This window comes from Rana temporaria, chromosome 7, assembly GCF_905171775.1.
Source record: "Rana temporaria chromosome 7, aRanTem1.1, whole genome shotgun sequence".
Taxonomy (NCBI): Eukaryota; Metazoa; Chordata; class Amphibia; order Anura; family Ranidae; genus Rana; species Rana temporaria.
Window position 1 is genome coordinate 118595048 of NC_053495.1, and position 13472 is coordinate 118608519.

The 13472-nt window shown below is 43.6% G+C and overlaps 1 protein-coding gene across 2 annotated transcripts in view; it reads left to right on the forward strand.

Annotated features, from left to right (window-relative positions):
- VAV3 (vav guanine nucleotide exchange factor 3) overlaps nucleotides 1–13472 on the forward strand; it is a 333028-nt gene that overhangs the window by 124416 nt on the left and 195140 nt on the right. For both annotated transcript variants that reach the window (XM_040359896.1, XM_040359897.1), the window contains exon 2: nucleotides 457–573. In XM_040359896.1, coding sequence (XP_040215830.1) covers nucleotides 457–573 — 117 coding nt within the window. The remainder of the gene's footprint in view (nucleotides 1–456; nucleotides 574–13472) is intronic.

A 13472-nucleotide genomic window follows, 5' to 3' on the forward strand; every position in this document is an offset into this window, starting at 1 on the left:
AAGATGAATTTCTCCAGAAAGCTTTTAGATACAGGAGTGATTGAGAGCTTGTTTTAATGTTCTTTTACTGCTTGTTAATAAGTTATTACTTTAAAAACCGTAGTTTGGGTACAGGTTCACTTTATCGGGAAACAAAGTGTTTAGATCAGGAAATAGCCTTTTAAGCAAGAAAAAAGTTAAACATGAATAAAAAATGTAAATTCTATGCAATTGTCGTGTGTAAGAAAATATTAATGCTAAAATTATCATGATTTTTTTTTTTTTTTTTAACAAATACATTTAAAATAGCTTGTACATCTTACAAACACTTTAATGCATCATCACTGTTACCTATCTGTAACACGGACACTTATTTTTTAAATCTAGAATCTGTGCTTTTATACATACTGTACAGTATATGAAGAAAATTGCATTGTGCCTACATACTAACTCATTTGTGTTTTCAATCTTTTACAGTTTCTTTGCCTTAAGAATATTCGCACATTCTTATCTGTGTGCTGTGAAGCCTTCAGTATGAAGAAAAGTGACCTATTTGAAGCTTTTGACTTATTTGATGTGCGGGATTTTGCAAAGGTATTTAATATATACATGGATATGTATGTATGTATTATTTTAATAGGCTTTCCACTGGCTGAGATAAAAGAGAAAATGGATATATTTATTTTAAATAGTATAATCCCAGAATAAGCCCCATTTTTATCAGGATGTTTACATCAATATTATTAATATATACCGTTTTTACTTATTTGCATTAATAAAGGTGAAAAAATATTCATCTTCCCACAATTTCTACAGTTTTGGTCCACGGGTAAAAAAAACAAAAAACAAAAAAAAAATTATAGCCAAATTATTATCCATACAGAAGGAAATAAAATGATGTGTCTATACTCAGCACAAAATATAATACAGTAAAACCTTGGTTTGAGAGGGTTTTGCAAGACAAGCTACATTTTTAAATACATTTTGACTTGATATATAAGCAATGTCTTGATATACAATAGCCTCATGTCATAACTGGGTATAAAACAGAAGAGAAGTGCCTCTAAGGCCGTGTACATGGGCAAACATGTACGATGAAACCGGTCCACCGGACCGTTTTCACCGTACATGTCTGCCCGGGGATTTCTGTACGATGGCTGTACTAACCATCGTACAGAAATCCGCGCGTAAACAATACGCGGGGCGTGTCCGCGGTGTCGCCGCGATGATGACACGGTGTCACCGCGACAATGATGCGGCGACGTGGGCGGGCCTGCCAGTTAAATGCTTCCACGCATGCGTCGAAGTCATTCGACGCATGCGAGGGATGGCGGGCGCTCGGACATGTACGGTAGGTCTGTACAGACGACCGAACATGTCCGAGCGGGCAGGATTCCAGCGGACTGTTTTAAAACAAGTCCAGGAATATTTGTCCGCTGGGAAAAGGCCCGGCGGGCAAATGTTTGCTGGAATCCTGCACGCTCGGGCCTACACACGACCGAACATGTCTGCTGAAACTGGCCCGCAGACCAGTTTCAGCAGACATGTTTGGTCGTGTGTACGGGGCCTAAGTGTAGCAATATGGTTACATTTAATGAAGGTACAACATTTTGGAGCTCCTGCTGGATTTTCCTTCTAATCCCCTTGGGGAGGCTACCATTTGTGGATGGACATTTTATGGTTACACAACTTATCACATTGCTATGATTTTTTTATATGGACTATAAACTGAAGGGCCTATGAATAAATGGTTTCAATTATTTCTTATGGGAAATTTGCTTTGATATACAAGTGCTTTGGATTACAAGCATGTTTCTGGAACAAATTATGCTCGCAATCCAAGGTTTTACTGTATCTGTAATAAGCACAGATGTTACCTTTACTGAGGTCATAGATAGAGTATGTTTAGGGTCTGATTTGCCCCTAGGTTGTGTTTATGTCAATGTACAAATGCAGAGGAATTAAAAAAAAACGGATGTTTTACCTGAAACTGAAATTGAAGTGAGTAAAGCTAAGGGCAGATCATTAATTTAGTAAATCAGCTACTTGGCACGCAAAACATATTTAAAGCAGTAAAGCAGTATTAACCCCAAATATGCAATATATTGCAGTTTACCAATCATTAGATGTGGTGGCTGCATTCGTTTTCTTTTTTAGGCTTTTTACCCTCTGTTTTCACCTGGTGATCTGGCCAGTAACACACCTTTTGTATTGGAGTGCTTCCACTCTGGATGAAGGAGCACAGGGGCACCTTTGGAAAGCAGCATTGACAGTCCGGGGGGAGGGGAGTGTTAAATATAGTTGCAGGTTTAAAAGAGAAGTAAGGTCCAAAGCTATTTTGGCCCCCCTTCTCCTGTGGGCCACTGGAGTGCATGCAGTTCTGCAATCATGTGACCCAGATTCATCTAACAGCGGACTAAAGTTCACTGTCGGTTGACGTCACTCAGCCAGTCCAGACTTTGATGTTAGGATCCACCCAGATGCCCAAGTGGTAGCTGGCTCAGCCTCTCAGAGCCTCAGCCAGCCGCTCCCATGCCCTTCACAGACCGGTGCTCCAATAAAACATTGATAGGGAAGAGCACAGAGGTTTTACATTCCGTATTTATCGGGGTATTGCGCGCTCCGGGCGTATAGCGCGCACCCCTAAAGTGGACCCGCTATCCTGTAAAAAAAAGATTTTAGTACTTACAGTTTTGGTGTCTTGCACGGCGTCCATCGGCGGCCTCGTCGGGTCCAGCGTCCGTCTGCGGCTTCGGTGGTGTCCTCCTCGTCGGGTCCGGCGTCTTTCTGCGGTGTCCTCCTCGCTCGATCCCCGCTTCCCGCGCTGAGTTTGAACTACTGCGCCGGCATGTTCCGAGCGCAGTACACTCGTGTATAGTCGGGCAGGCTTGGCTTCTCTCGCGGTCACGTCCTGTGCGTCCTGTACGTCCAGGACGTGACTGCGAGAGAACCCGAGCCTGCCCGACTATACACGAGTGTACTGCGCTCGGTATATGCCGGCGCAGTAGTTCAAACTCGGCGCGGGAAGCGGGTATCGGTGTATATCGCGCACCCACGATTTTGCCCTGAATTTCAGGGCAAAAAAAGTGCGCGGTATACGCCGATAAATACGGTAACTAAATAAAAGCTGATCACTTTAAGCACCCTTGCCAGTGTTATTTGGTTTGTCTCATCCCTGTAACTGCAAGAGTGCTTGGTAAGCTGCAATATAATACATGTTTGCTTATAGGTTTAATACTGCTTTAAGACAACTGTCTAAGGCAGGGATCCTCAAACTACGGCCCTCCAGCTGTTGCAGAACTACAAATCCCATGAGGCATTGCAAAACTCTGACATTCACAGACATGACTGGGCATGATGGGAATTGTAGTTCCTGAACACCTGGAGGGCCGTAGTTTGAAGACCCCTGGTCTAAGGCAAGACAACTCAGTATGATTGTAAATACTTTTTATTTCTTGAGTTATTTCTTGTACAGTTCATGTTCGTATCTTTGAGGCTTGATGTTATCAGTTACTTTCATCCTGTACATTTTCCTGTACTTGGAAATGTTTGCGCTTCAACCACTAATATTAGTATTTTCACTTTGACCACACATTTATATCCTGTTTATTCATGCTAAAAGCTTATCATAAAATACTATCGCTTCTTACGATCAAAAGCATGTCCTCTAAATATAACGAGGCTGTGAAGCTGTGAAATCTTGCAGAATCCATTCAATTTAAAGGAAGCCTGTCACAGTGAACAACTAGCTGGCCCCAAGAGTCAATAGGAGATATCTTCCAATCCATTCACCTATACGTGTGCCAGGCATACTCTCTTAAAGTGCTTGTAAATCTAGTTACACCACTTGTACCTACAGGTAAGCCTATAATAAGGCTTACCTGTAGGTACTGTAAATATCTCCTAAACCTGCATGGTTTAGGGGATATTTACCATATACACTTGCGCAGACATCATTGGCGCATGCAAACATATACACATTTGCAAACTGTTACCAATGTTTCTCTTCTCCCTCAGTTGTTCTCCATCACTTAGCTAATGAGACCCCAAAGCTGATGGAGGGAAGCAAGGGAGGGTCAAACAAGGATGATATGCAGGCAACTGACATCCTCCATATCAACTGATGATGTCATTGGTCGTTAGGAGGTTGGCAGCTGGAAGCTTGCAATGGTGTACAATGAAAACCTGTGGCTTTGTGTAGCTAAAAGGCAGATTTCATCCACCCACCGGCTTGCACAGGGTATATACCGTATTTATCGTTCTATAACACGCGTCGGCATATAACACGCACTCCAAGTTTAGGAGGGAATTCTAAGGAAATAACTTTTTAGGGGGGAAATTTAAAGGGGTTGTAAAGGGAAATGTTTTTTCACATTAATGCATCCTATGCCGGCCCCCCCCAAACCCCCGTTTTACTTACCTGACCCCTCGAAAGTCCTGTGCGCGTCCACGTGATCCTCTTCGGTTCCCAGCCTGGCCGTTGATTGGCTAGGCTGGACAGATTGATAGCAGCGCAGCCATTGGCTGGCGCTGCTGTCAATCACAGCGGATGATGCGGCGCGCCAGGGGCAGGGCCGAGTGATACAGTAGGCGGCTATGCCAGCTGATGTATCACAGGAGCGCGCTCGCAAAAGCTTTCCACCATGCGAGCTCGCTCGCATGAAGGTGGAAAGCTTTTGCGAGGAGAAGCCGAGACAGCCGACGAGGGACCCCAGAAGGCAGGGTTAGGGGACACTCTGTGCTGCACAGTGGAGGTAAGTATAACATGTTTGTTATTTAAAAAGAAAAAAAGTTTGCCTTTAGTGTTCCTTTAAGGAAAAAAACTTCCCTTCAAATCAGGGCTGTGGAGTCGGAGTCGAGGAGTCGGAGTCGGGGGAAATTTTGGGTACCTGGAGTCGGAGTCGGCAAACAATGCACCGACTCCGACTCCGACTCCTACTAAATTTAGATTGGAATAAAAAAAAAAAAGCAAGTTTAAATGTCCCAATTCACAAAAAGTTATAATTAATGACTTCTCTACTGTAAGAATAAAGACCAATGCATGCAGTGCCTCACGTAACCGTAAAACGAACACGTTAAGTGACCGTGAAGAAGCATGCTTTTCATGTGCTTCACTATATGGCACGCAACGCACAATTAGGAGCTGCAATACTTATACTTTCCATAGTGTTGTGTTCTGCTTTTACAGGGAACACAGCGTCCATGTGTAACCTAGCCTCTCACTGATAAGGGATTAAATAAATATGTTTTTTGCAGGACTAGAGAGTGAGACACTTGTATAAGTGAAGGGAATGGAGGGCCAATAGTTCAAGACTGAAGCTGTAAACCATTGGAAAAACTGCTGTCATTTAGCTAAGGCTATAAAAACTTGTAAACTCTGATTGTTAGCTTAAACTTTAAACATGACTATGGGATTCTCCTAGGAAAATCATGTTTTAGAATAAATGCCCCTTCCTGGATCCTCCCACTGCCCTATCTTCAGCAGCAGATAAGCACACAAAGGAGAAAGCAGCAGCCCAACTACATAAAACTTTATTTTCATTGTGTTTGTCTTTTGCTTAAACTGTGTAATACAGTAGACTGTTGGCTTCCCAGCCAGTAGTCCTGTGGTAGGTTGCGTTTCTTTCCCTCAAGGAATGTATAAAATACATTTGCATATTAATACAGAGGAGCCGGAGTCGAGGAGTCGGAGTCGGAAGTACATAAAACTGAGGAGTCGGAGTCGGAACATTTATCTACCGACTCCACAGCCCTGCTTCAAATGCCCATCAATGCAGCCTTATCAGTGTCCATCTGCAGCCTTGCCCAGTGTCATTTGCAGCCTTGCCCAGTATCATTGCAGCTTTGCCCAGTGTCATTGCAGCCTTGCCCAGTGTCATTGCAGCCTTGCCCAGTGTCATTTGCAACCTTGCCCAGTGTCATTTGCAGCCTTGCCCAGTATCATTGCAGCTTTGCCTAGTGTCATTGCAGCCTTGCCCAGTGTCATTGCAGCCTTGCCCAGTGTCATTTGCAGCCTTGCCCAGTGTCATTTGCAGCCTTGCCCAGTATCATTGCAGCTTTGCCCAGTGTCATTGCAGCCTTGCCCAGTGTCATTGCAGCCTTGCCCAGTGTCATTGCAGCAGGATCGTTTAAAATTACCGCCGTTGAGATAGACAGAGCCGGATGTCCTGTGTACTTGACTCCTCTCGGCTCCTCTCGCAGTCCTGCCCAGTCCCGCCCCTTGGCCAGGCTCCTATGATGGACATAACACAGGTCCAATGGCGGGACTGGGCGTGACTGCGAGCGTGACTGGGTGTGACTCGGCTATGTGTATATCGGCGGTGCTCGCTCCTCTTCCCCTCACAGACATCGGGGATCGGCGTATAACATGCACTCACGATTTCCCCCTGATTTTAAGGGGAAAAAATTGTGTGTTATACTATGATAAATACGGTAATTTTAGGGCATTTTGCCAAGGCACCCCTGAAGAAACATCAAGACACCCTGGTTCTAACTACATATCATGCTGCCCTCACAGTGACTGTAGAAGGAGGCAGCTTCCGGTCACCAGGCCCGTGTTAATAACATTACATAGTGTTCATTAATAATTATATTTATCGTCCTCCTTGCCTAAGCTTTCTGTGTATCAGGATAATGGAACAGACTGTAGCTGTGCATGGCCTCATTATCGTGTAAAACATTCATTTGTTTCCTTTTTGCTTTATGGTATCAGAGTTCAGATAAAATGGGCTGTAAATTATCAATGTCAAAAGCAATGCAGGTTAACTGGTATAAATTAAATAATGCACTGCCTTTTATCAGGTTAATTAGAGTGATTGAAAAATCACGTGCCTGTAGCTGGCTTATTGAGGAGGCGTATGCGGGAAGAACTATTGTTTCACATGTAGAGAAGTAGATATTTATTGAGTTGCATAAAACGATAAGATGCAATAGGCATGGGCTAAAGCACACTGGATTAGCAAACCGAATTTCTAGCAGATATGTTTCTGTACCGGCAGGGTTTAAATATATAAAACATGGGAAAATCAGCATTTATTACAAAAATGTTATAGGAGGATAAAAATAAAGGGAGCGTAGTACATAAAATAAGGAACACAAAGTCTGTGTTATGGCTTTTTTTCAGTATAGGTGGAAGTTACAGCGGCACCATCCACTTCATCTGCAGGCAGCCTGTCAAACGCTAAAGGCCGCGTACACGCGGTCGTTCCAAACCAATGAGAATGGTCCGACGGGCCATTTCCATCGGTTCACCGCTGAAGTGGCCTGATGGTCTGATGTGTGTACACACCATCGTTCCAAAAACCGATCGGGTCAGAACGTGGTGACGTCAAACACACAACGTGCTGAATAAAACGAAGTTCAATGCTTCCAAGCATGCGTCGACTTGATTCTGAGCATGCGCGGGTTTTGAACCGGTGCTTTCTGTACTAACCATCGGTTTGGACCGATCGGGCAGCGGTCCATCGGTTCGATTTTAAAGCATGTTTTAAAATTTCTGAACCTTGGTCCATTCTCATCGGTTTTGTCCGACCGTGTGTACGCGGCCTTACACACTGGCTGCTGCTGAACGGTGCATCACGTTGGTACCCACGTTTATGTAACTATGCTCCGTTTACACAGGCGTTTAAGCACTCTGCGAATCCCAGCCCCATGAATTTTCAGACTTTTGCAGCTGAGTTGATAGCGGTGTGCAGAAAGCTGCAGCTTTATGTGTGCTTTGCGTGCACCCAGCCAAGATCACAGCAGGTAATTGCCAGCTGTGCAACCTATCATGAATAGCCGCAGCCACCGACAGCCTGTCATTGCACTGTACGAGTCAGCACACGCAGCTGTCCACACACAGTTGTCTATTCCAGCCACAGGAATCAATAGATTCTTGATGCTGGGATTCACAGCATGGTTAAACACCATTAGGTAGATTCAGGTAGGGACGCGCAAATCTAGGTTGGCGTAGCCTAGCGTGTTTACACTACGCCGCCTTAAGTAAGAGAGGCAAGTACATGATTCACAAGGTACTTGCCTCCTTACTTAGGGCGGCATAGTGTAAATGCGGCGGGCGTAAGGGCGCCTAATTCAAATGGGTTGGGGGGGGGGCGTGTTTAATGGTAATGAGGCTTGACCTCACGTTTTTGACGTTTTTTTTGTCACTGCGCATGCGCCAGGCGACTACATTTCCCAGTGTGCATTGCGGTTACGTACGCCACACGGGCCTATTGATTTTGACGTGGACGTAAACAACGTAAATCCCGATTCGCGGACGACTTACGCAAACAACGTTAAAATTTCGAATCTCGCGGCGGGAACGGCGGCCATACTTTAACATTGTTATTCCACCTAATAGGTGGAATAACTTTAGGCCTCCTAAGGCCTTACGGAAACGGCGTAAATCGACTGCGGCGGCCGGGCGTACGTTCGTGAATCGGCGTACAAACTCATTTACATATTCTACGCCGACCGCAATGGAAGCGCCATCTAGCGGCCATCCAAAATATTGCAATCTAAGATAGGACGCAAGCTGTCGTATCTTAGATATGTTTAAGCGTATCTCTGTTTGAGCATACGCTTAAACATAGGTCGGCGTAGATTCTGAGTTAGGTCGGCTTATCTACTGATAAGCCGGCCTAACTCTTACTGAATCTACCTACATATGTATGTGCAGGGGGTGTTCCAGGTGTGCCTGGGCACACACTAATCCCTACGTGACGTGTTGATACACCCTACTGCCTGAGCTTCCCCTCGTGTTGGCTCCTCTTGCCCCTCAGTGCTGCTGGCTTACCTCCTCTCCTTTCCCCTTGGCTGCTGCAGGGGATGTTTTAAGTTGGAGTGCGATGGAAGGGGCTGGTAAATATGTAATTTATCAGCCCCTTCCTTTTTTAAATGAACAGACTTGTGTTTAATATGCTTCAGTTTGTGAATGAACAGGAAGCCACTCAGTACAGAGCACTTCCCATTCATTCACTGTCCTGCGCAGCTGAGGCTGCAGAGAAAGGCATGTGTGTTTGAGCTTTGGGGTGCACGGCACACCCTAATGCAATTGGTTGTGCAAAACACTCATGCAAATGCAGCCTTGCCATGTGCAATTTGTGCCATGGGATGAATGCCTGGAATGCAAGCAGTCTGTATTCTGGACAATCGTCCCTGGGTGCATACTGCACTAAACACAGGTATCACAGGTGCACCATCTAACTATCCAGCCACAGCAGCTGTCTGTACCTTCCACTCGCGCCTAAACGACAGATGGGGAAAGTGTGTTATTTATTTCAAGGAGTCTCACTGATTTTGCTGCACTGTGTATCAGTAAATGTGAATTTAAAATCACATGCAAATTTGACATCTGTAACATTGGGTTCTAATATTCTGGTGAACAGTTTGTATTTGCTGAAGATCACTGAGAGTAGGAGAGCACATCTTAGAAATGTATTCCTTTCTTAAACATGGCAGTTTTTCATGGTAACATAAATACAATAAAAACTGACTTTTATTCAGTAATCTATAAAATCTGAAGATTGCAAAGACAAGGCTGTAAGTACATACATAATAAAGTCTTCAATGCACAGCCTTGTCTATGCAATCTTCAGACAGCTTTTATAGATTACTAATTAAAAGTCAGTTTTTATTGTATTTATGTACTGTGCTCCCAGATCTCTGTCTTTTTCTATGCCATTACCTGGCACACAGTTTTTCCTAATTTTGTACAAGGTGTTTTGTTTACATACTGTTTAACCACGTGACCATTTTTTGCTATTCAGAACTGTGCTACTTTAACTGACAAATGTGCAGTCATGCAATACTGTACACAAATGAAATTTCACACACATGGAGCTTTCTTTTGGTGGTATTTGGTCACTACAAGTGCTTTTTTTTTTTTTAACACTGCTAATCCTTTAAAGCAGGATTCCACCCGCAAATTTTTTTTTTAAAAGTCAGCAGCTACTAACAGTGTAGCTGCTGACTTTTAATAAAGACACTTACCTGTCCTACTTGCCTGTGCTGATGGCCCCCCCCCCCGATGCCGATCCCACGATCGATGCAGGTCCCGTGCCGCCATTCACACTAGGGGAAACAGGCAGTAAAGCCTTACGGCTTCACTGCCCATTTCCTACTGTGCATGCGCGAGTCTCGCGCCGACTTGTGAATGGGTGGCTGCTCTCTGAGAACACACACAGTTCCCAGAAAGCAGCGCGCCCCATTCACTAGGAGAAGATGAAGAAGAAGAAGACAGACCGCGGCTACCGAAGAGGCAGATTACGAACTTCCGCATAGCAACAGGTATTTCGGGTGAGTATAATTTTTTTTTCACATTTATTTTTTTATTTTTTTTAAGATTTTTGGGCAAATGTTGTTTTCCTGGGTGGAACTCCACTTTAATACTGACCTTTAAAATTCACAAATGCAGCAATTTAGAAATTGGATGACAGGTTTAGCAATGTGAAATACTTTTTAACCACTAGCCGACCGCCCACCGCCGTTCTACGTCGGCAAGTTGGCTCGGCTGGGCGAGAGCACGTAGTATAACGTCCTCTCTCCCAGCCGCCACTAGGGGCGAGCGCGCGCGCCCCACGCTCGCCCCCAACTCCCGTGCGTGTGCCCGGCGGGCGCGATCGCCGCCGGGCACACGCGATCGCTCGGTACAGAGCGGGGAACGGGAGCTGTGTGTGTAAACACACAGCTCTCGGTCCTGTCAGCAGGGGAAATGCTGATCTTCTGTTCATACAATGTATGAACCGAGGATCAGTGTTTCTCCTAGTGAGGCCACCCCCCCCCACAGTAAGAACACACCCAGGCATACTTAACCCCTTCCCCGCCCCCTAGTGTTAACCCCTTCACTGCCAGTGGCATTTTTATAGTAATCCAATGCATTTTTATAGCACTGATCGCTATAAAAATGCCAATGGTCCCAAAAATGTGTCAAAAGTGTCCGAAGTGTCCGCCATAATGTCGCAATACCGAAAAAAAAATCGCTGATCGCCGCCATTACTAGTAAAAAAAATATAATAAAAATGACATAAAAATACCCCCTATTTTGTAAACGCTATAACTTTTGCGCAAACCAATCAATAAACGCTTATTGCGATTTTTTTTTACAAAAAATATGTAGAAGAAAACGTATCGGCCTAAACTGAGGAAAAAAAATGTTTTTTTATATATTTTTGGGGAATATTTATTATAGCAAAATGTAAAAAATATTATTTTTTTTCAAAATTGTCTCTCTATTTTTGTTTATAGCGCAAAAACTAAAAACCCGCAGAGGTGATCAAATACCACCAAAAGAAAGCTCTATTTGTGGGAAAAAAAGGACGCCAATTTTGTTTGGGAGCCACGTCGCACGACCGCGCAATTGTCTGTTAAAGCGACGCAGTCCCGAATCGCAAAAAGTACTCTGGTCTTTGGGCAGCAATATGGTCCGGGGGTTAAGTGGTTAATAGATAAATAGTGCATTTTACATACAACTATATAGATCAGACCAAAAAGAGGGACACGTGAGGAGGAAAGAGGGACAGAGGGACTTTGTTCTGAATGAGGGACAGTCCCTCAAAATCAGAGACAGTTGGGAGCAATGCTATTGGGGACACTTGTATAGTTCTGGTCGTGAATAAGATGCTGATCCGTACAGACACTATACTAGTAATGGTGGTAATCAGTGACTTATAGTGTGACTGTGAAAGTGTGGTGGGAAATCTGGTGTTAACTGACACTGTCTGGGAAAGACGCTAATACAGTTATTAGTGATAATACTTTACTAATGACAGTGGCTAGATGATGGTGTGATCAGGAGGGCAATTAAAGGCTTAACTGTGTGCCTAACAAGTGTATGTGTGCTGCTTGTACTAACTGATCTGGCTGGGTTTCTCTCCGTGCTTTAATTTCTGAACAGCAGGGAAAAATCCAGCTAGAGCCTGTGTTTAAAAACACAGAGCCCTTTGCTGTGATTGGCCACAGCCAACCAGCAGGTATACAGTCCATAATCCTTGGCTTAACCTCCCTGGCGGTATGATTCTGTCAGAAAAAACATGCTAAAAGCGGTACCATTATTTGCAAGGAAATTTGGCGTTTTATATTGTAGGTCTGTAATTTTTAGAAATAACTCACTTAAATCTGACCAAACAAGATTCTAATAGGCATCCCAGGTATGACATTTTTTTAAAAACAAAATTATAAATTATAATATAATAAATAATTATAAATAATTATAACAAATAATAATATAATTATAATAAAAATTATTCAATAATGTAATCAAATCAAAATCACTGAAATTTGCTCAGTTGCAGAATTGTTGCTGTCATTATTTTTTTTTTTTTATGACGAATTTCCCCACAAATCGCTATCGCACAATTCTGCAAGTGATTATAATTTATTATCGCTGTTTTTTAGCTGATCTAAAACTATTTTTGACATAAAGGGACACTTTTGGTTGCTATGGACAATCTACAGTTTGCAGGGAGAAAGAAACGTTTTTATTATATAAAATGACATGCATGACACAGGACAGACCACTAGGGACAGGGGGTGTGTGTTTTTTTTACATACAGTACTGTAATCTATAAGATTACAGTATACTGTATGTAAGGTGTTTGTTTACTTTTTTGAATTTGGCGCCGTTCTCCGTCCCCGTGCGTCGTAACGTCGCAGGGAACGGAGATCGGCGTCACACGGAGGCACTGTGTGAATCGAGCGAGGTCCCACTCGCTCACACAGCGCGGTGGCATCGCTGGATCCAGGGACAAGGTAAGTAACTTGTGCCTGTGGATCTAGCGAGGCGATCCCGAGTCTGACTCGGGGTGTCCGCTCGCAGCAGGAAAATCTAACCCCGAGTCAGACTCGTGAAGACCGCCAGGCAGGTTAAAGGGTCACTAAAGGAATTTTTTTTTTTTTAGGTAAATACCTTCCTTTACCTTACTGCAGTCCTGGTTTCATGTCTTCATTGTTAGTTTTTGCTCTGATGTTGCTGTAATTCCTCTCTGTTCTGGACACTTCCTGGTTGTCTGTTTCCTGATCACCACAGTACTGGGAGATTTCTCACTGTGGTGACTAATCAAGGAGGTGTGATTACTGTGTGTCTAAAACTTCTCAGCACCAATCCAGTTTCGTTTTACAATCCATCACTACCCTCTATTGGCTCTCTGGCTCTGTACATCAGAGAACCAGGAAACAACAGCAAAAACTAAACTAAACTGTAGGTACATTATATGATTGGTTTTTATCTATTTTTAATCACTTTTAAAAGGAATTAGTTAACTATTATGTCTATATACCCTGTAAACAGTCATTTCAGCAAAACTTTTTTTTTTTCCTTTAGTGACCCTTTAACTTGCTGACACACTCGTGCTGGGTCCAGTCACAGCACAGATCAGCCAGTGCACCCAAAAACGTACACGTGTCTGGCTGTGTTGCCCACCCGCAATGTACTGTGTGTGGGCGGCAAGTGGTTTACATATTTCAGAAATCTACTGCAATTTTTTTTTTTAAAGTGAATATCAAGCCAAATTTTT